Raw genomic sequence first — 27,815 nt, forward strand, 5'->3', positions numbered from 1 at the left:
TAAACCTTCTGCAAATTAACAGTAAGAAATACACTTTTTGATAAAACATAGATACTATATCAAATTATTGGGTGATATTTGTAGAATAAACTACTCAGAAAGTCAAAGAAAAGGAGCGGAGTTAATTTAAATGTAAGGATTTTTTTAGATAAAAACATCTATTGCTAAAATAAAAGTGAAAGAGTGCAAGCAATGAAAAACAAAAAGAATATAATTAAGAGCCTTTATCAAAGTCCATAAGAGATGAAAAGAATCAAATAAATATGATAAAATGGAAAAAGTTAACCACCTCTCACCTATATTCTGAAAAGGATATTAAATACATTTTAAATTTGGGAAACCCCTTGTCTACACTCAGCCACTCTCAAAATGTTCACTATTTATTCCATAACAATAGAAGGTATAATTATACGACATGTACCCCATATTTAAGAGGGCAGATTCAGTACCTGTCTGCTCAAATCCCTTATAACAAAAACTGATCACATGATAATTGCTTTGGACACTATAAATTGCATGTTAATTTTCAATATATTTGAGAATTGTTTTTATAAGTCATTCTGTTCCAGTTGTAAAATAAACAAAAGTCAGACATAAGTTGTTCTCTATTCCAGTGCTTAAATCAGATTTAATGAGATTAAATATGCTAATTTACTTAAAGTGTACAAGATATCTCAAAAAATTTATTGGACTTATACATCATTCAAACAGAAAATTCTTGAGCAATTTATTATTTACTTGTAAATGTTTTCAAATGATCGATTAATGCTTCTGAAAGAGTTCTTGAGAAATTTTCTGCAGAGGGGCAAATTCAGTTTTATGTTTTATGGTGACAGACAAAAATTGTTTCTCTAATTGAAATAAAAACTTTCACCTCTCAGCCTCTGCACTAAAGGAGCAAATAAATGCACATATTGTACCATGTCTTTCTAATTTCTATTAAATAATTATTTTAAGAATGGTAATTTTTTTTTATTCACTTGAATCCTTTAGATATATTGGGGAAAAAACAGAAGCAAGCTGGAGAATAAAAGTCAACCTTACAGCATTTTGCTCTCATAATGTTTGTGGTTCTAGTCTTCAGAAAACTATAGTTACATATTCTAAAATTAATTTCAGGCAAATGGCCAATTCAGTTCAATAAATCATTCTAGATTAAAATTTAAATGTGTTCTATTGATATTAATAATATATAGTTCCATATCATATTTTACTTGGAAAGAGATGACAAATATCTTTTAAAATATTTAAAGAGCATCTCTAAAGTGAGCTGTGCATTCATGCATTATCATTATTATTTTTTTTACATACTAAGCTGCTCTCTTCTTTTCTAAACTGGAGTAACCATCATTGTATTCTAAAAAAGATAGTTTGGTTCATTAAAAAAAATCATTAAATTTGCCAATATTATGTAGTATGTTCAATTTTTAAATGCACATATAACATAAAGTGAAAGATGTGTGTGCTTAAAATTTTTTAATAAAGTGAATTTTGCTCGTATAAATTCTGTGGCAAAAAAAGTCAATTGATAACAAGGAAACAATATGCTCTCTAAAATCTATTTATCTTACCAGGAAATAAAAATTATTACATGTGAAATAGTAGTGAGTCATGACTCATGAATAAAATCAAAAGCACAGAAAAAAGTCATATTTTAGGAAATAGGCTTGTTGAAAACCAGAAGTTGTCTACATGCCGTGGTGGACCCTGAGATAACACAGATTGTTAAATGTGCCCTGTGCTCCAGTTCCTATGTGTAAATATGTTTTCTGCTCCTTGAAAAGCTCTGGACACCAAAACAACTACCTTTAGAGCCATGATATGCATGAGGAGCAGGGCAAGCAAACCTGAGGGTCTATTTGTGGGAACCTGGGTCAATATATCCTACTTCATAAAGAACCCTCATACACTTCTCCCTACTTACTCAAAAGGTAAACATAGTTTATGTTACCCTAGGATAATTGCCTTACATCTCAGGACTAGGGTAATCTATTAGAGTAGGTATGTTATACTTCAGTTGCCTTCTTACCAAAGATGAATCATTTCACTATTACTTTGGACTGGAATGTTCTGTGAGATCCCAATTTGGTTAGTATTTTCCTCCTCATTATTAGAAACTTCTCTTTATGTCTTTAAGTTAAATCAGATAAACTAAATATAGAGGTGAATCTTATATATGAATATATGAATATATATTGAATATATATATGAATCATATATTTTGTCAGAGGTCATCATAATTTTATATGTAATATTATACATAATAATTATCATATGTTAATATGTTATATATTAAAATTATTTTATATATGCCGTGCAAATACCATTGGCATATGTCTAATTCGGTGCAGTTTCATAGAGGAGCCACAGAGAATCTGATGGAAGTAAGATTGTTTAGATCCATGTAATTTGTAAAATTAATAAAAATAATTCTCTACTATCAGAGAAGTAAGCCATTGATAATTTCTGCATACATGATATATTTCCTTTATCTCACTGGGTGGAATATACAAAAAAGATTGCAAAAGATAAAATTTTTGAGCTTCTCATATAGTTATTTGAAATTAATCACTTTTTATTTCCAAAGTGCTCAAAAACTAACAACATAATGAAACAGTATTAGAAAAGTCACCCCCGTTGCTAGTTATTAAGATATCTCATAGAATCAAAGGAGGGTAATAGAGCTCAAATTAGAATGTGCCAGTAGATCAATAATCATTTAGGCTTTAAATGTCAAAGCAATCCCCTAGAAAAAGTATGATTTATTCCTCTGAAGAGCCAGACATGACTATCATTCTTATTTATGTATGTAACATGAACAAAGGCAATATGTGTTTTGTGATATATTCAATGTATTTAGGCATTCTAGTGCAAGAATTAACATAACATAATGAGAATAGAGGTGTATGAATTTATTCAATTGTGTGTGTATTACTATTCTATATGGCACACGCTTTCATATTGAATCAGCCATCATTATTATCTAATTATGTTTTTCTAGATACTTGGAAAATATGTTATCACACATTCCTTTTAATCCAGCAACCTAACCTTTAAAAAAAAACACAAATTTTATAATGTCTCTCCCATACTATTTCCATGAGCAAATCATGGGAAAATAAAAGAAATGAGATGTGTGCCAATGAAGTTTTATACACAAGTTGTTGCTTTTGTAGTTGCTAAGTAATGTTGCCCATTTTCCCATATACAGGTCTGTGGATCAACACACAGATGACTGTAAAATGAGAATATGCAGCAAAAACACGGTACCCCTCCAAGAAGGCATGGAATGATAGGAACCTTATGCATTTTATAGCCTCTCCATGGTGTGTATAATTTCACCAGGAAAATATATGACCAACATTCAAAGAATATTGCTCAAATATTTCTCAGGCTTACGCCGATGGTAAGAGTCTGTCCTTAAGAGTCTTAAACTGCTTGGACAGGTAGTCGGCAGCTGGTTACTTCTTTAGAGTGAATTCATAAACACCATGAATATCCATTTGAGACCTGAAATGCACAAAGTGGAAGCATGTGAGTAACCAACCTTGGCGAAATATCGCATCCTTGCTGCATAAAGGCACCCAAGGAAAACCAGAGACTATTAAAAATCCCAAATTCATTAGTTGATTCACTACTTTGTGTTTCTCTTCCATCTTCAAACTCCTCAGTGTGCCACTCGTAGGGGCTAAATCTGCTGACCAGGAATAAAACTACACTGACCCCAATGTAGGCAAAAACAATGCACATCCAGATCTCATAGGCTAAAGGATCAAGAAATGAAAACACTCCTGGTTTGGACTTCTGAGGCTTCTTGATCATGATAGATATCCCGAGGCTCATAAAGGGCTTTGAGAAGTCAATCACCTCTTCTCTCACAAGGGTTATAGTTAATGGAGCAATTGCAATATCAGCTTTCTGTAAGGGAAACAAAGGAAAGTAGTAGTACCTGGAGTCATGGTCAGAAAGGAATCATGGTTACACTATTGGATCAAAAGGGAAGGAAAAGAAATCAGGGAAATGGCAATAATTATCTTCCTGGTAGAGTCCCACTAAAGAATTAACAAAAAAGCAATTTGTTCCCCAAACATCCCTCCTTTTTATAAATACATAGCACTCCCATTTGGCTTGATTATGATAATTACATTTCTACACTGCATCTATGCCTTGGCAGCCTTTAAACAATGCACATGGCCCATATGCTTCAAGACAGATGAAATGCCTGTCTCACTTAGTCTGCATGTTTGCTTCTGAGTTCGTCTTTAATCTTCAAATGTTCATAAGGAAATAAGATATTATTCCTAGAGAAATGTGGAAAACCAACAACCTCAAACATAGCTACTTTGCAGGAAAGGGAGGTATTTTGTCAACAAGAGTTCAAACTGAATGACCTTAATCTATGAGAAAAGCTATACTTACCCCATAAACAAGTTCTCCAACCATCCCATTCCAAATTTTCGTGTCTGCATCCCTGGCCCCATACTTGCCATCCCCAACAATTGTCAGCTTGTACTTGAACCCACAATGTTTGGCGATTTCTGCAGCCAAGTCAACACAGTAGCCCTCATAGCGCTCATTGCCTTCAAGCATTTCATGATTTTTCTTCATCATAACATATGGAGATTCCTATATGGAAAGACAGTGCTTCAGCTGATAAAAATTGCTGTGTTAATTATTTACCATCATTGAATCAAATTTGCTGGTTTAATTATTACCCGTTAGCCAGAGACATTGTAGAATATAGATGGTGGACAATATTAGAAGAAAAAAATTAAGCATAATGCTTCCGACAAAAGGTCTTCAAATATCTATCACTATATTTCATTACTATAGTTCATACCTTGCCATACCAAAGTAAATAAGAGACTCAAAAGCACAAACTGTTGGCATGTCCCCTTGTCATATTTGTAATTCCTAAGGCTTAGAGAGGAATAATGCTGCCCAACATCTGTTTTATTCAACTCTGGATCCACCACCCTCTTCTTCTAGGTTAAGGCTATGCTGACCTCAGGAACCAGCATTCACTCAAAACCCTGTGTCACTGCTGCTTCAAGAATAGGGTTTGTGTGGAAATCAGGGTCACGGTCAGTGATGTGCAGAATGAAAGAATCACTGCCATGGTGATGTACTGATTCTACAGATGTCATTTCATCTATGAGATATAATATCCTAGAATGATGCTACCAGGATAGCTAGAGAGTCGTTTCGTCCTGTAAACATAAGAAAGAGGAAGCATGGAAAAAATGATTCAACACAGCCCAATATTCTCCACTGGAATGTGGCACCAAGGATATTTGGGCCTCAATGAGATAGTTCCTCTCAATGGCATGGTTAAGGCAAAACTCCTCAAATATTTAGCTTACACTTATTATTTCCAAGTGCCAACCAATGTTTTTATCCAAATCTCTTACTAGCCTATCTATATTTTCTTCTCAGTATTGTCAGGATAATGAATCTCACAAATTTACTACATCACTACTTACTAAAACAAAATAAAATTGTTTTGTCACAAAATTACGTGGTATTAGTGAACCTCATTTCCTCCATTTCAGTTCACCAACGGCTTGTCGTGATGATCCACATCTCCCTTCCATCTATCCAAAGCCTAGATGCTCAAGATCCAGTTAAATTATTCATTCAATACACATGCATTTAGCACTAGCTATATGCCAACTACTGTGTTGAGACTTGGGGTTAACAAGAAGGGAGATGATCTTGGTCTTTAGAGTTCATCTTTATTATGAAGAAAGAGAAGATGAGAACATTATTAAACCACGTAACAAATGTTAAGATAGAAAGTACCCAGGGTTATATGGGAATGGAAAGGTGAAGCACCTAAGCAAATATGAGGAACACTCCTCCAGACTTTCCCCAGTTGTTCACCTGTGTATGCACAGGGAATGAATTAACTGTCAAGCTAAATGTCAGTCTTGAAGAGGATAAGGAATATTTTGAAGGCTTTAGCCTGTGCTTGTGTAGTCCTTTTGACAGAGTAAATGTGATTTGCATTGCATTGCAAAAGCAGCAATGTATTAGTTACTGTCCTAAAATATAAACAACAAATTCTAGTTGGCAGATACTTTTCATATGAAAAAATAAAGTAAAACATAGGCATATGTAGCTAATTACCAAAATTGTAGTGACAACAACAGTCTTATTCTCAAGCCCAGAGGTATCATTTCCAGAAGGGAGCTCGGTAAGGGTAACAACCATTTTGTCCACTTCACTCCAGTATCCAATCTGAAAAAGGTTACAGAAGGTAGGCACACGGATAAATGACCTTTCTATTAGCAAAGCACTTAATTATTTTCAAACCCTTGTCTGAATCCGAAATGACACCCACGTTAACTAGGCTTCTTCTAAACAGAGATGTGTCTTTTATATATGTGAATCTAATAGAATAGAAAGGGACTTTAAAAAGAAACAAACAAAAATAATTCTTAAAAACATCTCATCTCTTCATGTTCACTTTTCATATTCTCCAAGGGTAATTTGCTTGGGAATGATCACATAGAAATATAAATAAAATCTAAACAATGGAGTTTTAGTCCTAACAGTTAAAAGAAAGATGTTGAATTGAACAGTTACATGCATATTTGCACCAGCTATGTTTTGTCTTCTGAACCATAAACTTTCAGAAAGAGTTCTTCTTGTTCTCATTAAACTCTTTTTGTACCTTGGTTTAAAAAAGAAGTATAGTTCTAGTTACAGTTATTTAAAGATTACATTTCAGTGTTACTTACTGAAATAAAGACTTAATTTAGAAAAAATACTCAAAATATATCTGTGTCTGGAAGTTGTTAACTCTATCTATGTGAATACACATCTCCAGGACTCTTTGGAAGATGAAATGATGGGTTAGCTAACTCATTTCCCCACACAGAGGGAACTATCTTTAAATCACTAATCATTTACCTTTCGAGGCCCATTAGTTTTGAGCTCCATGATGTTAATTGTGTAGTTTATTCTTTTTCCATTCTGGTCAAACTTTATATTTCCAGAGAGACCTTCAACCTGAACCTAATGAGGAAATGGGAAAGGAGCAGTTATAAACTTACTTCAACGAAAGATACAAACCGTACAGATTACTCTAACTGGGCTCAAGTCAAGAAAACTACATTTATGAGATTTCTTTTCACTCTTCAATCTACTTTTGTGTAGTTAGGAAATAATATTTCCTGTATATTAAATGTAAGGAATAAAACAAGGATGACTAATTCAGCAGGAAAAAAATAATGATCATTGTTAAGCCACACGAACAAACATTTTGAGTGACTGACCTGTTTGAGGGCCCTTTCTATTTCTACACCTTGTCCCCAGGGGACTGCTGGGTTTGCCAGACAGTCTCCCGCGTTCCCCCTCCTGGAGATTTCAATTCTCTGTTTCCGTAGGTTGCGGAAGGCTTCAGTCATCACTTGAACGGCGTCATAGGTCAGAGCAGAAGTATACTGAAAAGTATCACACAGATTTCATAAGAATGGGAGAAAATTCACAGACTCACTGCACACTGGCAATCAAGCCTGCAGTTGCCCACCATACAATACCACATCAAAGTCCAAGAATTTAGGCAGAATTTCTGCATCTAGAAACCTCAGAGATGTAGTATGGAATATTGGGACTATGGAATGTGTTCTTGACACTAAACATTTTCTATTATGTTAATATCTCAGCTATTTCAGGCGAGACCTTTCATAATAATTGTATCCATGTTTATTTGTTTCTCTAGCCAATTTCTCATTACAGAATTACTTTATATCCTAACCTAGTGATATAGGAAATTAACAAATAAATATTTCTCCACTGTCTAATGAGGGATTCATTTGGCAATATGGAAAGAATACTGATCCGTTTTGGGATCTTTAGTCTCTAATTCAGCCCTAGTGATGCTCACATAGATCTGCAGTGGTCTTTGGAAGGATTATTTGTTTTTAAGTTCCCCTAGGTGATTATGGTAATCAAGTAGAAGAACCACCAAACTTCGTAATTTCTATGTGCCCTTCAGGCTTCAACAGTCTAGGATAACACAGGTTCCAAACTTATGGTATTGAGATCCCAATGGGACAGCAGGATTATTACAGGAGCTGCGGGCCAAGGAGAAAAAAAAACTACATGTGTACTAAGCATTGTTAGTGTTTGAATAAGTATCATTACGTGCATGTATATATACTGCCATCTATCAAATGTATAATGCCGCTGTTATTAATGATAAATCACATTTTAACATAAAAGCTTTAATGAATGCTGAGGAAATTTCCACTATTGAGTATTTTTCAACCTGAAGGTAACAAAAGTACAGTGAAGCCAGAAAAAAAAGGTAAAAAAAGTGATTTTGTGATACTAAAATTTTTTAACACAAATCCAAAACAGGCACTCAATATTTCCAAACAATCCTCCTCCTTTCTTTACTTAGCTCTTCCACACTCAAAAATTACTATTTTATAAATTCTTTTATCTTCTATAATACCCACACCTCTGCACACTTCTCTTTCTCTGAATTCCTGCTGATTATCCTGCCTTACATGTGTGGGAGATCAAGATTGGGCCATCCTGAAATATATCTCTTTACCTTGATTGTTTTCTCTGATGGACATTTGACCTTCCCCACTAACTGCCTAAAGAATTTGACATAGTAACTGCTTCCTGGAACAGATCTTCTATCTGATGGCTGTAATATAATGTAAAATAGATGTTACAATAGGAAAGGCACCAACAAGCCCATCTTATGGGAAGTTCTGTCTCTCTGGCCACATTCTCTTGATGGCCCTGGGAGGAGTTGCCAGACAAACATTTACATTTATAAGGAAATCTCCATTTGTAAAGGTATCTCCCTCTCTGTCTTGGGCAGAGGGGGGATGACCTCATTTCCAGAAACTTATCAGTGTGGAAGGTGAGGCTTTAAATCTGCATAATAACTTTACCCTTGTTTACAGTGCTTTAGTGGTAATCTTCTGTAACTGACACCCCCGACCCCCCAAGATCTTCCTTTGTCTTTAGATGAAGATGGTATTTAAGCTGAGAATTTCTGCTATTGTGTTGAGAAACGCAATGTCCCTGCTTTCTCCCATGTATACATGTTACTAAACTTGGTATTATTTTCTCCTGCTAACCTGTCTTGTTAATTATTTGGCCAGCCATAAGAATCTTAAGGAAAAGGGCAGAGGGAGATTCTCCCTCTCTCCCGACACATGTCACCAAGAAAATAGAAGCCATCGGACAGAACCGCCTTGTCTCTCATCCACAAAACTACCAAGCATTGCATTCTCTCTGTTTCTCTCCTGTGTTGACAACACATGAAGTGGCCATACTCCTACCTCAGGACAGCCACTCCAATAGTCCACTGATCCAGTCCCTCTGATCTTCTTAAAGACATTTTTTTCTGCAATTATACCCTCAATATCCTGCATCAGCCTTTTTTCTCTCTCTCCTGGATCATCTCTATTAACAATTCAACTGTTCTAATATCTCCTACCACAAATAAAGAAAGAAAGAGATAGAAGATAGATAGATGGATAGATACATAGATATAGACAGATTAGATAGATAGATAGATAGATAGATAGATAGATAGATAGATAGATAGATATAGACAGGTTAGATAGATAAATAGATAGCTAGAAAGACAGATATAATAACTGCTTCTTAGGTTGACATCTCCTTCCAAATTCCATCCTCTTTTTCTGTTTCCTTCACAGGAAAATTTGTTAAGAGGAATTTTCTAAAGTTGCCATTTCACATCAACCCTCCTTGCTCTCTCTAAGTGATCTCACTCAGCCATGGCTTTAAATTGTATCCATATGCTCAAACATTACTTCCTCCGTGATGCCTTTCTGCCCAGCCCACTCCCAGTCACTCTCCTTCACATGACCTTGTTCATTCTCTTTATAGTCTCTACCAGTATCTGAGTATCTTGTTCATGTGTTCTTTATTTGTCTACTTCATCTCTCCTCCCCACTAGAACATTTACTCTAGGAAAGTAGAAAACATCTGTCACCACTGAATTCTCAGAGCCCAGGGCAGGGCCGGGCATATTGAGTGGACTCGGAAGGAAGGGAGGAAGGAAAGGAGGAAGACAGGAAGGGAGGAAGGGAGGAAGGGAGGATGGATGGATCTTAATATGAACCCTGTCTTTATGGGACTCACATTCTCTCCCAGTCCAGTGAAAAGACATATAAACAGATAATTGCAATATATCTATTATAGTGTTATGAATTGATCTGGTGGATAGATGTCTGTCTTGTGTATTTTTTTAATGTGAGAGATATTACAATAAGGCAAATGAGAAAATAGTTTATGTGGTATAAATTATCCCCTCCATACATCCAGAAATTTTTTAAGCCTCCATTTTTTTAACGCTAAAAATGGTAGTGTGAGGTTATCATTCATTTAATCTTTGCATAAATTACTTTAGTTGAATTGCTTTCATTTTATCTTATGAATGAACCAAATTTGATGGGAAAGTTGGTAGGAAGAAAGAACAAGAGAAAATGATTTTGAGGCCGCGTGCACTATGACTGAGTATTGTTAACTGTAATAAGATGTTCATATTTACCTCTAAATTTTCTTACTAAAATTTCTTCTCATGTGCTATCAGTTAAGCAACGTCATTGCAGGCCTATATGTGAGTCGTACTTTACATATCAAGATTATCTTCTATTGAGTTTCCTATAAATATCTCAGCTAGACAGATCTAAATAAAACTCATTACTGTTTTTTTCCCCAAATCTGCAACCTTTTCCTTTAAACTATACATGCAAGAAATTAGCAAAATATAGTATGTTACAGGTCCATTTAGGTAACATATTCCTGGATTGAAAATGTAATTTCTGGGAACCTATCCTAAGAAAATATTCTCAAACACAAAGAATTTTCATACAAAAATATTAATTTCAATATTACTTGTAATATGCAAAAATTAGATGCAACCTAAATTTCTGACAGTAAAGGAACGTTGAAAAACTATGCTTTCTGGGCCGGCCCCGTGGCTTAGCGGTTGGGTGCGCGCGCTCCACTGCTGGCGGCCCGGGTTCGGATCCCGCGCCCGCACCGACGCGCCACTTGTCCAGCCATGCTGAGGCCGCGTCCCACATACAGCAACTAGAAGGATGTGCAGCTATGACATACAACAATCTACTGGGGCTTGGGGGGAAAATAAATAAATAAATAAAATCTTTAAAAAAAGAAAAACTATGCTTTCTGCCTTGAAGAAGTATTACGCAGCCATTAAAAAATGATACTAATAAGTTATATAACAATATGAATAATGCTAATTATAAATTAAGTGAAAAACATTATTACAAACTAAATTAAAAAAAACCTTTTTCAAAGAAAAAATGAGAGTGATTAAAAAATGGTTATATCACTTCAACAAAAAAGGGAAAGAAAAATAAACAGAATGGTTATAATAATGGAGAGGAAACATACACAATTACACGTCTTTTCCAAGTATCCTATAATATCTATGTGCCATTTTAAAGAAACTATATTCTATTAAAGGCATTATTTTAAATCATATCTACTTAAGAAAAGACTTCCTGGAGAAATAAGAGCTAGCACATCAGAACTGATCTGCCTCACTTATGTTTGTTTCTATCCTCCCAGAGGAAAAAACATTGATGAGTTTGCTTTCTCACCCAGCAATCACTTCATTGCCCATGTAATTCTTACAATAAAGTCTAGGTCACTGAATAGGAAATGGAACCTAAATGGAATAAACTGAATATTTTTAAAAAAAGAAGTATGGCAATTTGCGTTAAAAAGTTATGATAATAGTTAAAAACCAGTCTTCACTGAGTCAGCTTGCTCACATTACTATGAGAAATCTATAAAGCCATCTGCTAAATGTTTCAGAGGTCTATAAATGTTAGTGAACAACATTAAAAAATAAGATGAGGTTGAACGAACTGAAAGCATTTGGGTCCACGCAGCGTATTATAATTACGATTCAGAGCATGAGCACACTCAGAAGAGAAATTCTTTCAACCTTTTTCAAATGTTCAAATCTAATCAAGTCTCAAGCCTATTATCATTTTCAATTAAAAGTCACAATCATAGAAACACAATTCTGGGCTCAGAGAAAATCAGCAGCCTCTGTATCCAGAGTTCTTTTTGTTTATGTTCTGCATATGTGGCTCATTTATTTTTCTAAACAAATATGTTCACATTTTTGATTGGATAGTTAAATATTTCAGTTTTAGTCTACCGTTCACTAAACTAGATGTAAATTAATTTGAAGGGAACATGATGGCAATGCAACTATCTCCTTCCTTGAAATCAAATGCATCATCTCTGCTCTGATGTTTATGTTCTGTGAAATCCCTCAGCTGAGTTGGAAATTTATATTTCAGTGGGAGGCCATTACGTTTTGCAATGCTGTATCACCATCACACCATATCCACAATGAAGAAATCTGGGAAAACGTTTTTATTGTCCATTTTCCCAATGCACTTTTTATTCCATTTTAAATGTATATTTATTGAGATTTATTTTTCAAAAATAAAATAAAATATGCATTTTTAAACACGTTTGTTATGCTCAATAGCCATCAGACATTATTCAATAATACATTACTGTAATCACCGATATCAGGAAACAGTATTCTGACAGCCAAAAAAAAAGAAAGGAGATGAAAAGAAGTTCTATGTACATTTAGAAATCAATGAATACACAAAGAGGATAAATAGGCTATAATATAAAATTTCATGGATTATGATTGCATAATGATTGCACCTATTTCTAAACACATGTTATCTGAATCGTGCTAAAATAGAAAAATTACCATTTAAGAGAGAAGTACTAGACTTTAGGTATTACAACAGTGTTACAAAATTTCCTACAAATGGCCACTTTCCAAATTTTCCTTGATCACTGGAAATTGAGTTGAGCGTAATTTAGAAAGCATTGCACATAGCATAAGACAGGGCTCAAGCCCAGATTTTACTATTTACTGCTCTGTTTCCTTCAGCAAGTTAGCTATAGTGTCCAAGGTTTCTTATCAATGAAATAAGGAGAGCAATGCTTCTTCTACATCATAGTAGTGTTGGAAAGGAAGGTGAGGAAAAAAGAAAGCATTCACGTTGACCTAGTTCTTTATGTGCCAAACCTGAGTTGGACAGTTTCCTAGTTAAGTCCTTTAAAAATATCCTATGCAACAAATATTTTTATTGCAAGTTTATAGGTGAAGATTCCAAGTTATCAAGTTATATTTTGCCCAGGGTCACAAAACTATGTGACAAAGTGGAATTTGAATCCAGATCTCTGCATTTCTGGGGTAATGAAGGTGACCAACGATCCTGGTTTGCCTGGGACTGTCTCGGTTTTAGAATAGAAAGTCTGGAGTTCCAGGAAACTCCTCAGCCACAGGCACACTGGGAGGGTTGGTCCTCTTGCTTGGCAAAAACCACATGAAATGAAGAGAGTTACAGGAAATGAGAAGCTGGGTGAGTTGTAAAATGTGCTAAAAAGGCAAGTTATTGACCATCATGTTTGCCTTCTTTTTTCCTTTTATTACTATCTATCCTGGTATAACACTAGCTTGTTTTTATAATGTTTTGAAAACCACTATCCTATCTACAAAAGAGTCTGTGACCCAGTAAGTTTAGAAAATGATTCTCACATTGGCATATTAAAGGCCCTGAGAAATCCTACAGTAATAATTCCAGTTTAACTTTGTTTGATCAGCATTGTCCTAACTAATTACTATTTTAAAACTTCCTTAACACCAATTACTTTCCATAAAAATAGTGTTTTGTGTAACATATTCTAGGGTGTTAACAGTTTCATAGCCTAGTAAATTTTACACACTCATTTTTAAAATAGCATCAATTATTTAAATAAACTTATTAAACACTGGATGATATTTCTCTGGAGAATCTCACACAACATAATTCTCAGTTTCTTCATTTTACAAAATTATCAACATGGTCAAAAATGATGAGCTCAAGGAAAGATAAGTAAGAAGTCACAAGAAAAATTTTAGAAAGTGGGGCCGGCCCAGTGGCACAAGTGGTAAGTACGTGTGCTCCACCGCGGCAGCCCAGGGTTCGCCGGTTCGGATTCCGGGCGCGCACCGACGCACTGCTTGTCAAGCCATGCTGTGGCGGTGTCCCATATAAAGTGGAGGAAGATGGGCATGGATGTTAGCCCAGGGTCAGTCTTCCTCAGCAAAAAGAGGAGGATTGGCAGATGTTAGCTCAGGGCCGATCTTCCTCACACACACACAAAAATATAGAAAGTCTATTTTTTTAAGATTCTTGGCAATGACCAAGAATCAATTAGAGCCATAGGAAAAAGAATAGTATTAGAAAATACATTATGAACTTAAAATTATTCTTGTCTTAATTTCAAATTCAACTGCAGTCTACCCTCTGGAAAATGGCTATGCGTGGTAAGGTCATCTTTAATTTCCTCTAAAGCCTTTTGAACATGTGCCCTTTGAAACTTCACTGCATAAAGTTACAAAATCTTCATAAGACCTCAACATCAGTGGAGCAACAGGAATTCTCGCTTACTGCTGGTGAGAATGCAAAATGGTACAGCCACTTTGGGAGACAGTTTGGCGGTTTCTTACAAAACTAAACATACTCTTACCATATGATCTAGCAATTGCACTCCTTGGTATTTACCCAAAGGAACTTAAACCATATGTCCACTCAAAAACCAGCACATGAATGTTCATAGCAGCTTTATTCATAATTGCCAAAACTTGGAAGCAACCAAGATGTCCTTCAATAGATGAATGGATAAATAAGTTGTGGTACATACAGATAATAGAATATTTCAGTGTTAAAAAGAAATGAGCTACCAAACCATGAAAAGACCTGGAGGAACTTTAAATGCGTATTACTAAATGGAAAAAGCCAATCTGAAAAGGCTACATAACTGTGTGATTCCAACTATACGACATTCTGGAAAACGGAAAACTACGGAGATGACAGAAAGATTGCCAGACATGGGGGTGGGGTGAGAGGAAAAGGCAGAGCACAGAGGATTTTTACAACAGTGAAAATACTCTGTATGAAACTGTAATGATGAAAGCATGTTATTACACATTTGTCCAAACCTATAGAATGTACAACACTAAGAGTGAACCATAATGCAAACTATGGACTTTGGGTAATTGTGATATGTCAATGTATGTTCACCAGTCCTAACAAATGTATCACTTTGGTGAGTGAAGTTGATATTGTAGGAGGCTATGCATGTTTGGGGGCAGGGGTATACGGAAACTTGGTACTTTCTGCTCAATTTTGCTGTGAATCTAAAAAAAAAAGTCTTAATTAAAAAATAAAAAAAACTAAACGTCTTTAGTAAGCACACAAGCTGTATCACATTTCCAAGGATGAAAAGACAGCTCCATTGGCAAGAAACCAAAATTAACATACTTTATTATTCTCTATGAATAATAAAAGTAATTTTTAATCCACTGTGAAGAAAGACTCTTCATACAAAAGGAATACATTAAACACCAACATATTTTTGCCTATGTTATCCCAGACTGAAAATCTTGCTTAAGGAACAAGACTTTTACATTCTGAAACTTCAGATTCACTTAAAGATTCAAATTTTCAGATGAAACTAATGAGATTCACCAAGACAGAAAAAAGATACTCAAGTCAACACACTGTCTGATTTTAATTCACCCCTAGGTAGGTAAAGACTTTCTTAGAAGCAGATCTTTTATTTTGTTGGTTGCATAAATTCCTCCCTCTAACTCTCCCAACTTCCTAGGACTCTTTTAACAAGGTGAAAGTTCCTTATTTTTTATAATCTATGAAAAAAAGCACAAATATTTTCCAGGGTAATTTAGGATTTGATTTTGGCACCTGGAGTTCAGAGATGATTACCTGCAAGTCACTACAATCTTTGAGAAACAGAGGAACCATTTGAGGAGTGAGAGATTCAGCAAAAATTAGAAATGTTAGGGTATGTTTCATTGAGTGCCTAAATTAGCACTTCACATAATCATGGTGTTAGAGATTTGGGAAAAATCTTGTAGATCATCTACACTTATTCCCTTTACAGATGAAGAAATGTGGAAATGAGATGAACCCAGATATCCTGCAGTATAATTACAAATAGTAGTAATGTATTTTTATTTTTAATGGTGTAATATATACTTAAATAGTGCAATATATTATTTTTCAATTATTTTTTATAAAATATGTAATTGTATCAATATTTTAATTTTTATTACATTTTTTAATTTATGGGTTTATTTCAGTCATATACATACTTTTTAAACCATAAAATATAGGAAACTAAACATGTCAAGTCTCTAGGTTGTTGTGTGGAAAATACTTTCAATATTAGGAGGAGGGGATGCCAATGTGCCAGCAGTGGTTTTGCTCAGCGAAAATATTCAAAAAGCAGAATTAATTCTATTAAGCCACCAGGGTACTATTTAATGCATGACACTAATTATTGAACTGAAAAAGATTATACTATTTTCAGGCAGGCCTAATAACTCTCTTAGGACAGCAATTAAGAAAGTTTGAGTCTGTGCTTTAAGTCATTTCCTGAGTAAAATGAGATCCTTGTGGGAAAGGGATTATTTACAATGCCAAACAATTGTCAGTCACATATTATTGCTGAATTCCTTAACACCGACAGGACATCGCAGACACAAAAGTCAAACTAATGTTCCAATTGTCGATGTTACAAGACAGAATGGATAGTTATATCTTGCAAGTTGTTGGAGACACCAAAAACACTGACAATCTACTAAAAATAGAAATACTTATACATTATTTCTGAGATAGTGCCAAATCTTTATAATCTGCCTCTTTTTGAAAATTTTTTTAAGGAAGGTAAAATGCTCACTTTAATTGTCCCATTCAAATCCAGGTGCCATGATGATTCAGTTCTGATTACTACAGTCATTTTACATTTCGTGAAGTAAAATAACACTACTTTTCTGCCATGGCTGAATAAAAGAACATAACAAATGTTAGGGTAGAAATTCAAACCAAATTTCATAGCAATGCTAATTACCTATTTTTTCCTCTCTCAGTGATTTGATATTTTCAAAGTGTTTATTTATATTTTTCATTTCAACAAATATGTATTATGTGCCTACTCTGTGCAAACCATTGTATGAGATTTGGGGCCAAAAGATACAAATGATGCAGACTGCCTTTCAGAGTCTTGTTTTTAATCCACAAGTATCTCTCAACTGAATTTATATCAGTATATTATCAATGAATGGTTATGATTTTTGCAATTATTATTTGTTTTACAGATAAAAAAATTAGAAGAATTGGCAAATGTAACAAATCCATTTATTTCTCTCCACCCTCATGCCACAACCACAATTTAGACAACTATCATTTTTTGCCTGGATTGTTTGTCATATCTTTCTAAAAGCTCTCCTGCCATCAAGTGCACACCTGCAATCTATTGTCACCAGGGCAGCCAGTAATCTTCCTGTATCAAAACCATGATGATCACTCTCCTCTAGTAGTTCCCTGTTGCTCTCAGAATAAGATAAAAAATTACTTAGTAGGTCAACAGGGCACACAAGATCTGGATCCTGCATATTTCTAAAGTATTGTTTCTCAAAGTTCCCTCAAAACACCTCTGTTCAACCTCCAGCCTTATGGAAATACTTATATTTTCCTTGCACTGGGGATTTTACATATCTTATTTCCTCTATAGGGAGCCATTGTGTCTTCTTTCTCCTAATCCCTACCTCTCTTTCAAGTTTCAAATTCCATATTGCTTCCTCCAAGAAGCCTTTTCTTACTTCCAGAACTTAGATTAGGAGGTTCTTATGTGAGCTACCACAGTTTCTTTGCTTCCCTCCGTTTGTTTATCCAGAAAGCCTCTATTAAATAGCCACTAGGTGCCAAGCCTTATTCTAAAAGCTTGAGATACATCAGTGAATGAACAACATCAGCAAACGTCCCTGCCCCCATGGCATTTACTTTCAAGCTGGAAGAGACAGACAATTAACAATGTAATGAATAAATTAATTATAAATACAGTACACTAGAAGGTACTAATGGGAAAAAACTGGAGCAGGAAAAGGGCAATGAGACATACCCTGATGGGTGGAGAGATTGCAATTTTAAATAGAGAGCCTATTATTGGTTTCCCTGAGAAGATGGCATTTGAGCAAAGACTTAAAGAGTGCAAGAGGCTTAGCCATGCAGATATTTAAGGGGAGAATAGTCCAGAAGAGGAAATACCCAGTGCAAAGGCCCTAAAGTGGGCAAGTGCCTTTTATGTTTAAGGAACAGCAAAAAGGCCAAAGTAGCCGAAGCAGAGTGAGCTGTCAAGAGACGAGGTCACATGTGGCTGGGTGACGGAGTATTAAGGACCTCACAGGCCAAAGGATGACTGGCTTTTACTTCAAGTGAAACCGAAGGCCATTGGAGGGCCTGGAGAGAACAGTGACATAATCTAATTTATGTTTTAAAAGGACGACAAACATGGAAGATAGAGCGGCAAGTGTGGAAACAGGGAAACCAGTTTAGGAGACCACTGCAATAATCCTGGCCGAGAGATGAGGGTGGTTGGATTTAGGGTGGTTGCAGAAGAGGTAGTAAGAAGTGAAGCAGAGCTGATGGGATTTCCTGACAGACTGGATGTGGGTTACTGGAGAAAGAGAGGAGTCAAGAAGATTTCCAGGTTTTTGGTGGAAGTAACAACTGAAAAGATGGAGTTGCCATCAATTGAGATGGAAAAACTATTGAAGGAATAGTTGGCAGGGGCTAAAGAGGGAACAGTGGTGGGAAATCAGAAGTTTAGTTTAGAATGCATTGGTTCTAAGATGTCAACAAGACAATTTCCATTAATGCTACAAGGTAATTGCTGGTTTCTAGTCTGAAGACTATAAATTCCTTGAAGGCTAGAACTTTGTTCTCTGACACCTAGAACAGTGCTTGCTTACAGAGTAAAAACTCAGTACCTATGTATTGAATGGATAAATGAATTGATGAATGAATGAATGAATGTTGCCCCAGATTAGCAAATTACTGAAAGTCAGACTTAAAATCTCAGTGCCACAACTCTAGAGTTATTTTTTGTACAGGATATAAGAACGAAGAAATTTAACATTTGAAATTTATATTTGATGGTTATTAAAATATGTTAAATGTTGAAGCATTTAAGATTTTACTTCTATTTATTGAATGAGGGTGATTTTAATTAGGAAACTATGGAAACTGCACTAACTTTTGGGGCAGACTAAAACTTTAAAACAATCATTTATTTAATACTCCCGCAACTTGATATAGTTTATATAATTTCCAAAGCCTAACCATGGAGAGAATTTGATGTAACGAATTGTATTTTATAGATTTTTAGGCCTATAGCGTAAGTTTTTATTGTAGTATAATAAAACGTGATTTAAATCATCAGGCAATATACCTGGTACAGTCAATGATCTAAAAGACAACAAAAAAGAAATAATTAGAGATATTTTTGCTCCCTTTACTTAAACAGATCATATATTGAGAATATGCTACTTGCTTATACTAGGAAATGCTATATCGTCTCCTATGCTGTTTAATCTTCAGAGCAACCTGGGAAGTAACAGCCATTACTGCATTGTGGAGATGAGACCGCTGAGCCTAGGGTCAAACAGTGAATCAGAGCCTACGTTTTTTAACTTACAAGCCTATGCTCTTTGCAGCACCTCCAGTGAAGGGCCATCACGATCTCTCTGAAACTTGGCAGAAGCAGCCAAAAGGGAGGCAGTATGGATGGCAACGCTACAGCGGGAGGGAGCAAAGAAAGGTCACCATGCAGGCTCTCAACAGAGTGAAATCTGCTGCTGGGTTTTGGCAAAATGTTAACAAAATGCACTGCCAAAGATCTCTCAAACCCCAAATTCCCCTTGCATTTTGATGAATGACATATGAACTTTAATAATGATATGACTTCCATGAGAAAAAATCGTCTCATTTTGCTTTCGTTATTCTCACAGCAGGCAGCAGCGGGAGGCAACATGATGACTAATAGAGTAATCAAAATAAGCACACTGGTTCCATTTGAGGATAAATGCCACATGCGCTCTTCATCAGAGAACTTAAATGGCATCGTCTCTGAATGGATGGAAGCCTGCATTTCCACAGAATGGGACCAGCGGTCAGAACTCTAGTGAGCGCAGAAGAAGACATACACTGACACCAACTGAAAGACTAGGTGTCCCTGCCTTCTCAGCAGCCTTGTTACATGAAGGTACTCCCACAAGCCCACAACACTGTTATAAATGGTATTAACGCTGAATCTCAGTCAAGGTTACCAAACAAGAGGTTACCTAATTTTGAGAAAAAATTAACTCTGGGTTATTCTTTACCATCCTATAGGATGCTTTCTTGAATTTGACTTAAAATCAATGAGATCCATGTACACAACAAAAAGTAGACAACTTCAAATCTTCTAATCCTTACCTAGGACCAGTCTTACAGCCAGATGCAAATTTACAGCCAAACGTCTATATCTCTTATTTCCGTTATGTGTAGGGAAAAAAAACCAACAAAACTCTCTATGATGCATAAACATAGCTGTGAGAGCAACTGAAATAACACTGTCCCTAGCTGGTTCATTCACAATCTGCTCTAAAATACACAAATAAACAAAATCGCTATACATTTGAGAACGTTTTGCAACTTTTGCTCATAATTTTCATAAATCTAGCTTCATGAAGAATGTGAACATCATTTCATCCCACTCACTCCTCAAGCCATTCTTCGCCAGGTTTTACTTTTTTTTTTTTTTTGCAGGGAAGGATTCGCCCTGAGCTAACGTCTGTTGCCAATCTTCCTTTTTTCTTTTTTCTCCCCAAAGCCCCAGTGCATGGTTGTATATCCTACTTGTAAGTCCTTCTAGTTCTTCTCTGTGAGCCGCCACCACAGCATGGCAACTGACAGACCGGTGGTGTGCTTCCGTGACCGGGAAATGAACCCGGGCCGCCAAAGCGGTGAGAGTGCTGCACTTTAACCACTAGGCCATCAAAGCTGGCTCAGGTTTTACTCTTATTTCTGTTCTCAATAAGGTGACCAACAGAAGAGAAAAACCTTCCTATCAACAGCAGAAATATTTAATATTTGGAGGTAAATAGATGCGTGCATGTGTATACACAATAAAACCTACTGAATTAACAGGTGAAGACCTCAACGTGTCCAAACCCAGGGAGAATAAAAGATGAGTCTGGGTAGTGCTTAGAGCAGTGCATTGCATTTAGCACTCAAAGATCCTTTGTTTGACTGCATAAAGCATTATATTTATTTTTTTAAATTACTAAAACAAATTGAGCTTTTCATCTTCTTCCTAAAGTGTCCCAGAGAACAGGCTACTCGCCAGCAGTTGATATAGATATAGATATAGACATTGATATAGATAAGGACATTGCTATAGATATAGATGCAGATATAGAGGTAGATACTGATAGATAGATACCTTAATTGTAGTTGTGTGCGCTCCAGGGTATTCTTTTTCTTCCAGTGTTGACCATCTTTCAATAAATTTAGATACTAGGGAATCATCATAGTCCACTATCTGAAATCCGGAGACATTTGCACCTCCAAACTGAATTTTTAATAGGTCTCCATCAGTAAAACCCTAGAAAAGAACACATTTACATCAGGCTTTCTATTAGGAACCAAATAGAACTTAACATTTACCAAATAACTCTATACATTGTGGTTTTACAAATTTCAAGGAACACATGAAAGATAAAAAGCCTCTAGTAAATGTTTCCTGTATTTCTCAGCCAATACTCTTCACCAGCACCTAGCACCATCTTGGCATCATAGTGGGTCCTTATTCAATGATTGTTTACTGGTCATACTTATGTAAAAGTTCTCCATTTTATTGAGAAATCCTCCATGGATGAGGAGTGGGTTTTATTTATTCAATCTACAACACAGCACCACCATGTGGTCACAGATACCTAATAACTTTAAGCTAGTTCTCCAAGAGCTACGACATTATGAGCAAGTTATTCCTATTTAAATTGTTCATTCTCTCAGGCAATATAAACATCTTTTAAATGAGAATGGAAGGTACTAAATGCCTAGTCATTATCTGAGAACAATTAATTTCACATTAATTTTATAAAAGATTTTAAATTAAAAAAATCAATCTCTTTCATTATTAGAATGAATTCAGTCATTACTAAAACTATCATATGGTGTTTCCATTGATTTCAAATAGTGTGCTGTCATAAATTGCATCTCAATTTGAGACTACATTCTCTCCAAGATGAAATCATAATTTTAACGTCACAATTATAAATATTTTTGTAATTCCTTATTGTCGTGCATAAGGATTGAAAATATTCTGAATCCAAACTACAGAAGAATCTTTTCTCTTTTGTTCATATTAAAAATATTTTTAATATTATTTGTGTGGGGAAGGATAACTACTTTGTTATTGACTCATAATTTTGGTTTCTCTTTTCATCAAAATAATGCAAATAGTGCAAAAAAGTATATAAGAAAAATCATAGATTTTCTGCTCTACTCCACCATGCTCCACTCCAGTTAAGCTGCTTCAAAACAATCAATTTCAATAATTTTCCTCTTCACTTATTTACCTCCATATTTCCGCATAACACATTTTTGCTGTTCTTTCTTAGTTAATTCCATTTTAGATATTTTTATTGAGTTTCTGCTTATGCCAGATGAGTATGTAATTCTTTTACATTACTAAACCATTTATCTCCTCATCCATTTTAATGTTCACTGTTTTCATATTATAATTCTGCTATTCAGAGCAAAGCCAAATGTTAGGATTGCATTTTCCCTCTTGAATAATATTTCATTCTGATGTTACCAGTTGCTTCATTTTTCACTACTATAGCTTTCTACATACCTATCCTTATTTTTTTCCAGTTGCTCCATGAAAACGTTCATTTTTATATGAGTAAAATATTCAAACATACGTAATCTATTTCATTTTTTCTGAATTTAATTTCCAGGAGACCTCCTCCCTAATGCTGAGATCCGAATTGGTTCCTCTTTCCATCTACCCTGCAGCTGTTGCCTAGTGCCCCTTTTCCACTTCTCTGAGTAGTTCCCCAGCGTCCTTGATCACTCTTTGTTTTTTTTTTTTTTTGGAGGAAGATTGGCCCTGCGCTAACATCTGTTGCCAATCTTCTTTTTCTTTTTTTCCTCCCCAAAGCCCCAGTACATAGGTGTATATCATAGTTGTAGACTTGTAGCTCTTCTATATGGGACGCTGCCTCATCATGACTTGAAGAGCAGTGAGTAGGTCCACGCCCAGGATCTGAACCAGCAAACCCCGGGACACCGAAGCAGAACTTGCGATATTTACTGCTGCACCAGTGGGCTGGCCCCTCTTCTCTCATATTTTACTCCTTCCTTCTGCTCAAGTCCTCAATCGTTTCCTGAGACACGCTGGAGTTAAAATTTTTGAGACATTGAATGTCTGAAAATACCTTTATTTTGCTCTGACGCTTGATTTGTATATTGGCTGAGTATAGAATTTTAAGTTGAAACCCTCATAATCTGAAGGCATGGGGGCCGGCCCCACGGCTTAGGGGTTAAGTGTGGGCACTCCGCTACTGGCGGCCCAGGTTCAGATCCAGGGCGCGCACCAACGCACCACTTGTCTGGTCATGCTGAGGTGGCGTCCCACATACAGCAACTAGAAGGATGTGCAACTATGACATACAACTATCTACTGGGGCTTTGGGGAGAAAAAGGGAAAAAGAGGAGGAGGATTGGCAATAGATGTTAGCTCAGGGCCGGTCTTCCTCAGCAAAAAGAGGAGGATTAGCATGGATGTTAGCTCAGGGCTGATCTTCCTCACAAAAAAAATATATATATATAGATGCTGTGGCTGGCATGGAGATTGGTGCCTTCCTTCAGGCCTAGGGCTGAAGGCGTTGTTCCACTGGCTTTTATTGTTTCTACTGAAAAATACAATGTCATGATATCCAATTACTTTTGGTATGTGACTTGTTTCATACTACTCCCCGTCTCCCACCTGCTAGAAACCATTAAGATCTTCTTTTCATCTCTGAATTTTCATAATGATATTTTCTTTGAAATATGAAAGAAGTCTTTTTTCTTTCATGATTGTGTGTACTCAACGGACAAATTTGTGTCATTCGGTGACAGGAAATTTTTCTGAATGTATCTTTGATAATTTTCTTCCCCTGTTTTCACTATTCTGTCTTTCTAGAATGCCTGTTGTTAAGACATTGTAACCCTTAGATTAAATGTGAAGTACCTTACAGGTTCCTCTGCACACACCATTTTATACTGTATTGTCACGTTTTTACATAATCTGGAAGATTTTTTTCAACTTTATCCTCCAAGTCACGTAATTTTACTTGTTATTTTAGGAAAAATCAGTTAACTTCCCAAAGTGCTTTCTTATTCTCTAATTTTTTTATCTTTTTCATAATATCCTTTTCTCTTTTTTTATGGATAATATATTTTCCCTTATTTCTCTGCCGATATTCTTTACAATTTTAAACCATTTTCTCATGTTTCCTGCCTGCTCTGTTTCTGTTTATTTGTATTGCATCCTTCATGGCAAAGACTTTTCTCAAATGCCTGGTTATGCTTGACTATTTAAGAGTAAGACACCAAAAAGTTTCTTGGAATTTCTGTGTGCGTGGGCAAGGCTCAGCAATGACTGTGCTTCACTGTAAGGTCGATAGTATGGCTGTGCTTTGTGTCCATATCTGAAGGGTTGAAGAAATATGACCTGGATCCCCTCATGACCACTACTTCGTCACTTTATGTACAGCTTATCTTTTGAAATGCTGTATCAGGAACTTAATCACAGCCTGTGTTTGGGGAACCTAATCAAGCATTCAGCAATTCCTGAAAAAACTAATCAATAATAATATCTGAGGATTTTTCTATCTTTTATAACCACCTACTTTAACACTCATTAGATGCTGGACAAGGAAAAAGGAACATTCCCAATCAAGAGTTTGGAAGATGAAAGCACTTCAACATTGGATGGCATGCTTCAATTTTAAATGTCAGTGAAATTTTCAAGGGTTCTCTAAATTCTCAGAAACTGCAACACTCGACAGATTCTTCAAGCTTACTGATTCACTAGAATTTCCACATGGTGAGGATACCAAGTATTCAGAAAAGGAAAAACAGAACTTGAATTAAGATAAAAATTTTAGGTAAATTTCTCCCTAGAAGCATGACAGCAGCATGAACTTGCTTTAATTTTTTTTTTTAATCTTTTTACTTTGTTCATTTGAACACTTCTTTCCTTTTCCATAGCATCATATATCAACTCTCAAATTGATGAGCCACCTTCTGCCATTATTTCTCAATGTTCCAATATAATCTTCTCCATCTGGACATTTTTAAAGATCACAGCTCTCAATGTGGCTCTGTGTTGTTCATCAAATGGCACAACTCACACAGGGGACTGACTGGGCAGGCTGTTCCCTGCACAGAATGTGGTTCTGAAGAGAGTGAATACAGAGCTTCATCTATTTTAACTCTTGCTTCTCTGGTAGGGAGTCATTTAGGATCTATAATATCATATTAAAAGAGTAATTTCAATAAATTTTTATGGTAGTTAGCCATTTCATTGCCAAACAGAAATTTTATCTTGAACAACCAACTTCTCCCAAGCATGTAGATTAGAGATTTAATATTCTAAACCACTGGTGCCACCTTCTAGTGAAAACAATATTTATCAGTTGTAAGGTTGTAAGTTTTTTTCAATCTCTTTCCACCACTACTAGAAATAATGTCTTCTGCTGTAACAATCTGATATTACATAAACCATGAAATAAATCTACATTTGTATAAATATGCAACCTTTTCAGAGTCCTTTTATGCTATTTGGAATAAGTTCTCATTCTCTCCCTCTCTCCCTCTTTTTCTCCACCTTTTTTCTTTTTTTTTTTTTTTTTTAAGATTTTATTTATTTTATTTTTTTCCCCCCAAAGCCCCAGTGGATAGTTGTGTGTCATAGCTGCACATCCTTCTAGTTGCTGTATGTGGGACTCGGCCTCAGGATGAACGGAGAAGTGGTGCCTCGATGCGCACCCGGGATCCGAACCCGGGCCGCCAGCATCGCAGCGCGCGCACTTAACCACCAAGCCACAGGGCCGGCCCTCTCCACCTTTTTTCTGAGGCTAGGTGTCCTCAACCACGTAGAATCATACTTATTAAAAGAATATAAACTTTTGCAACAGTAAAGTTGTAAGTTCATTGTACTTCTGATATAAAAACTATTTTGAAAAAAGAAATGTCTAATGATAATTCTAAATTGACTGATTATACTTAAGAGAAGGAGATACAATTAACCATTTGGATGTTCAGTATAATCTTAATTTGATAGAAATCCCAGTGAAAAAGTGATCAGCTATAGGAATTCAATTTTCTTTGTGTTGCTTATATAGCAGGTAGAAAACTAGAAATAAATAATATATAGTATATAAATATTCTAGATATCTCCAGGTTTAATTTTGCACTGACATATTCTCGCAAATGTGCATTCATATCAAATATTGTATATACTAAAAACTTTAAAAGAATAAGCAAAGGGTAAAGTTTATAAAACATAGTGATAATGAGAAACAAGGGGAAATTTGAACAATTTAAATTTTATATGTTTTTGAAAATTTTCCCTTAGTTAAAATATGACTTCTAAGACAATTTATAAATCTTGTCAAATATTACTCTATAATTTCTTATATATTTATAGTAATAGGAAATTGATTAGAAAATGTAAAGTGGGGAGTAAATCTAAAACATAACAAATTCAGAAAAATATTATCACTTCTAATTGATCAATATAATAAAATACGTTTTTAAAAATACTACTGATAAATATTGGCCATTCAAAATTATTTTTTTAATTAATAAGCATCTCTAGCAAAATAATAACTATCAATTAATTCACCTACCAGATTTGCAATGATGTAATGGTACCCTTTAACATGTTTTCCAATGGTAATAACCTAAAAAGGTAAAGAAACAATTATTTAATAAATGTAGATAATATAAATGTAAAATTATAGATGTTATGACCTGATTCAGGAAAAAATGGAATTTTATCTATGTTTTTTGATGTTCTACGAGTCATATTTGATAAAATATAATTATCAAATCCAGACAATATTTCTCTCAGAAAAAGTAACAATACATTTTAGAGGTTTATAAATGCTATCTTTCAAGAAGCCAATGACCAAACAAAAATAATTACTTTGGTTTTCTCAGTAGTGAAAATAAGACCACAAGATTTTAAGAAACATAAAACCACCAACATGTTGAATCCATAATGTCATAATTTTATTCCTACAAAAGCTATGTTTTTTTCTTCTCAATGAAAGCTTAAACAGCTGAAACCAGCATCTGAGATTTTATATTTACACATCTACACTCAAAGATAAACACATATAGAGTTTATGATAGTACATAAATATAAAAAGAATATTAAAAGGCGTATAAAAGAATTCTTATATGGATCTGTAAAATAATATTCCTATCTTAAGAATCTTGAAATGTTTATAGTTTAGTTCAAATGAACATGATTATTTTCCAGCTTGAGGCAGCAAAGTATCAGAGAAGCTAATTTTGCCCCAGAAATCTAAGTCAAAAATCAATGGCGAGATAAATACATCATGGAACAAGTGGTTGTTTTGGTGATGCTCACCAACAGTTTGTGACATTACTGAATCAATTTGATTTTCACTGATCTATATCAACTATGAGGAGAGTAGAAATAGGTGACATAGCCATGCTGCAGTCCTAGTACTTAGATATTCAAAGGTGATTTCTATCTTTAAGAAAATAGTCACACCAATGGAAAGCATGAAATGCCAGAAATATAAACAAAACTTCAAAACATTATCT

At 35.2% G+C, this 27,815-nt stretch overlaps 1 protein-coding gene across 15 annotated transcripts in view; it reads right to left on the reverse strand.

Annotated features, from left to right (window-relative positions):
- The window catches only part of GRIA2 (glutamate ionotropic receptor AMPA type subunit 2), a 156,846-nt gene that overhangs the window by 31,506 nt on the left and 97,525 nt on the right, over positions 1 to 27,815 (reverse strand). For all 15 annotated transcript variants that reach the window (XR_015553800.1, XR_015553799.1, XM_087437486.1 and 12 more), the window contains exons 5-11: positions 26,867 to 26,920; positions 21,403 to 21,564; positions 7,281 to 7,448; positions 6,916 to 7,020; positions 6,130 to 6,240; positions 4,420 to 4,626; positions 3,548 to 3,918 (exon numbers count right to left, since the gene is read on the reverse strand). Coding sequence is in view for 13 of the 15 variants with exons in the window: in XM_087437486.1 (XP_087293612.1) it covers positions 3,548 to 3,918; positions 4,420 to 4,626; positions 6,130 to 6,240; positions 6,916 to 7,020; positions 7,281 to 7,448; positions 21,403 to 21,564; positions 26,867 to 26,920 (1,178 nt within the window). In the remaining 2 variants the exon portion in view is untranslated. The remainder of the gene's footprint in view (positions 1 to 3,547; positions 3,919 to 4,419; positions 4,627 to 6,129; positions 6,241 to 6,915; positions 7,021 to 7,280; positions 7,449 to 21,402; positions 21,565 to 26,866; positions 26,921 to 27,815) is intronic.

Source organism: Ceratotherium simum, chromosome 12, assembly GCF_057802395.1.
Source record: "Ceratotherium simum simum isolate JZ-2026a chromosome 12, ASM5780239v1, whole genome shotgun sequence".
NCBI lineage: Eukaryota > Metazoa > Chordata > Mammalia > Perissodactyla > Rhinocerotidae > Ceratotherium > Ceratotherium simum.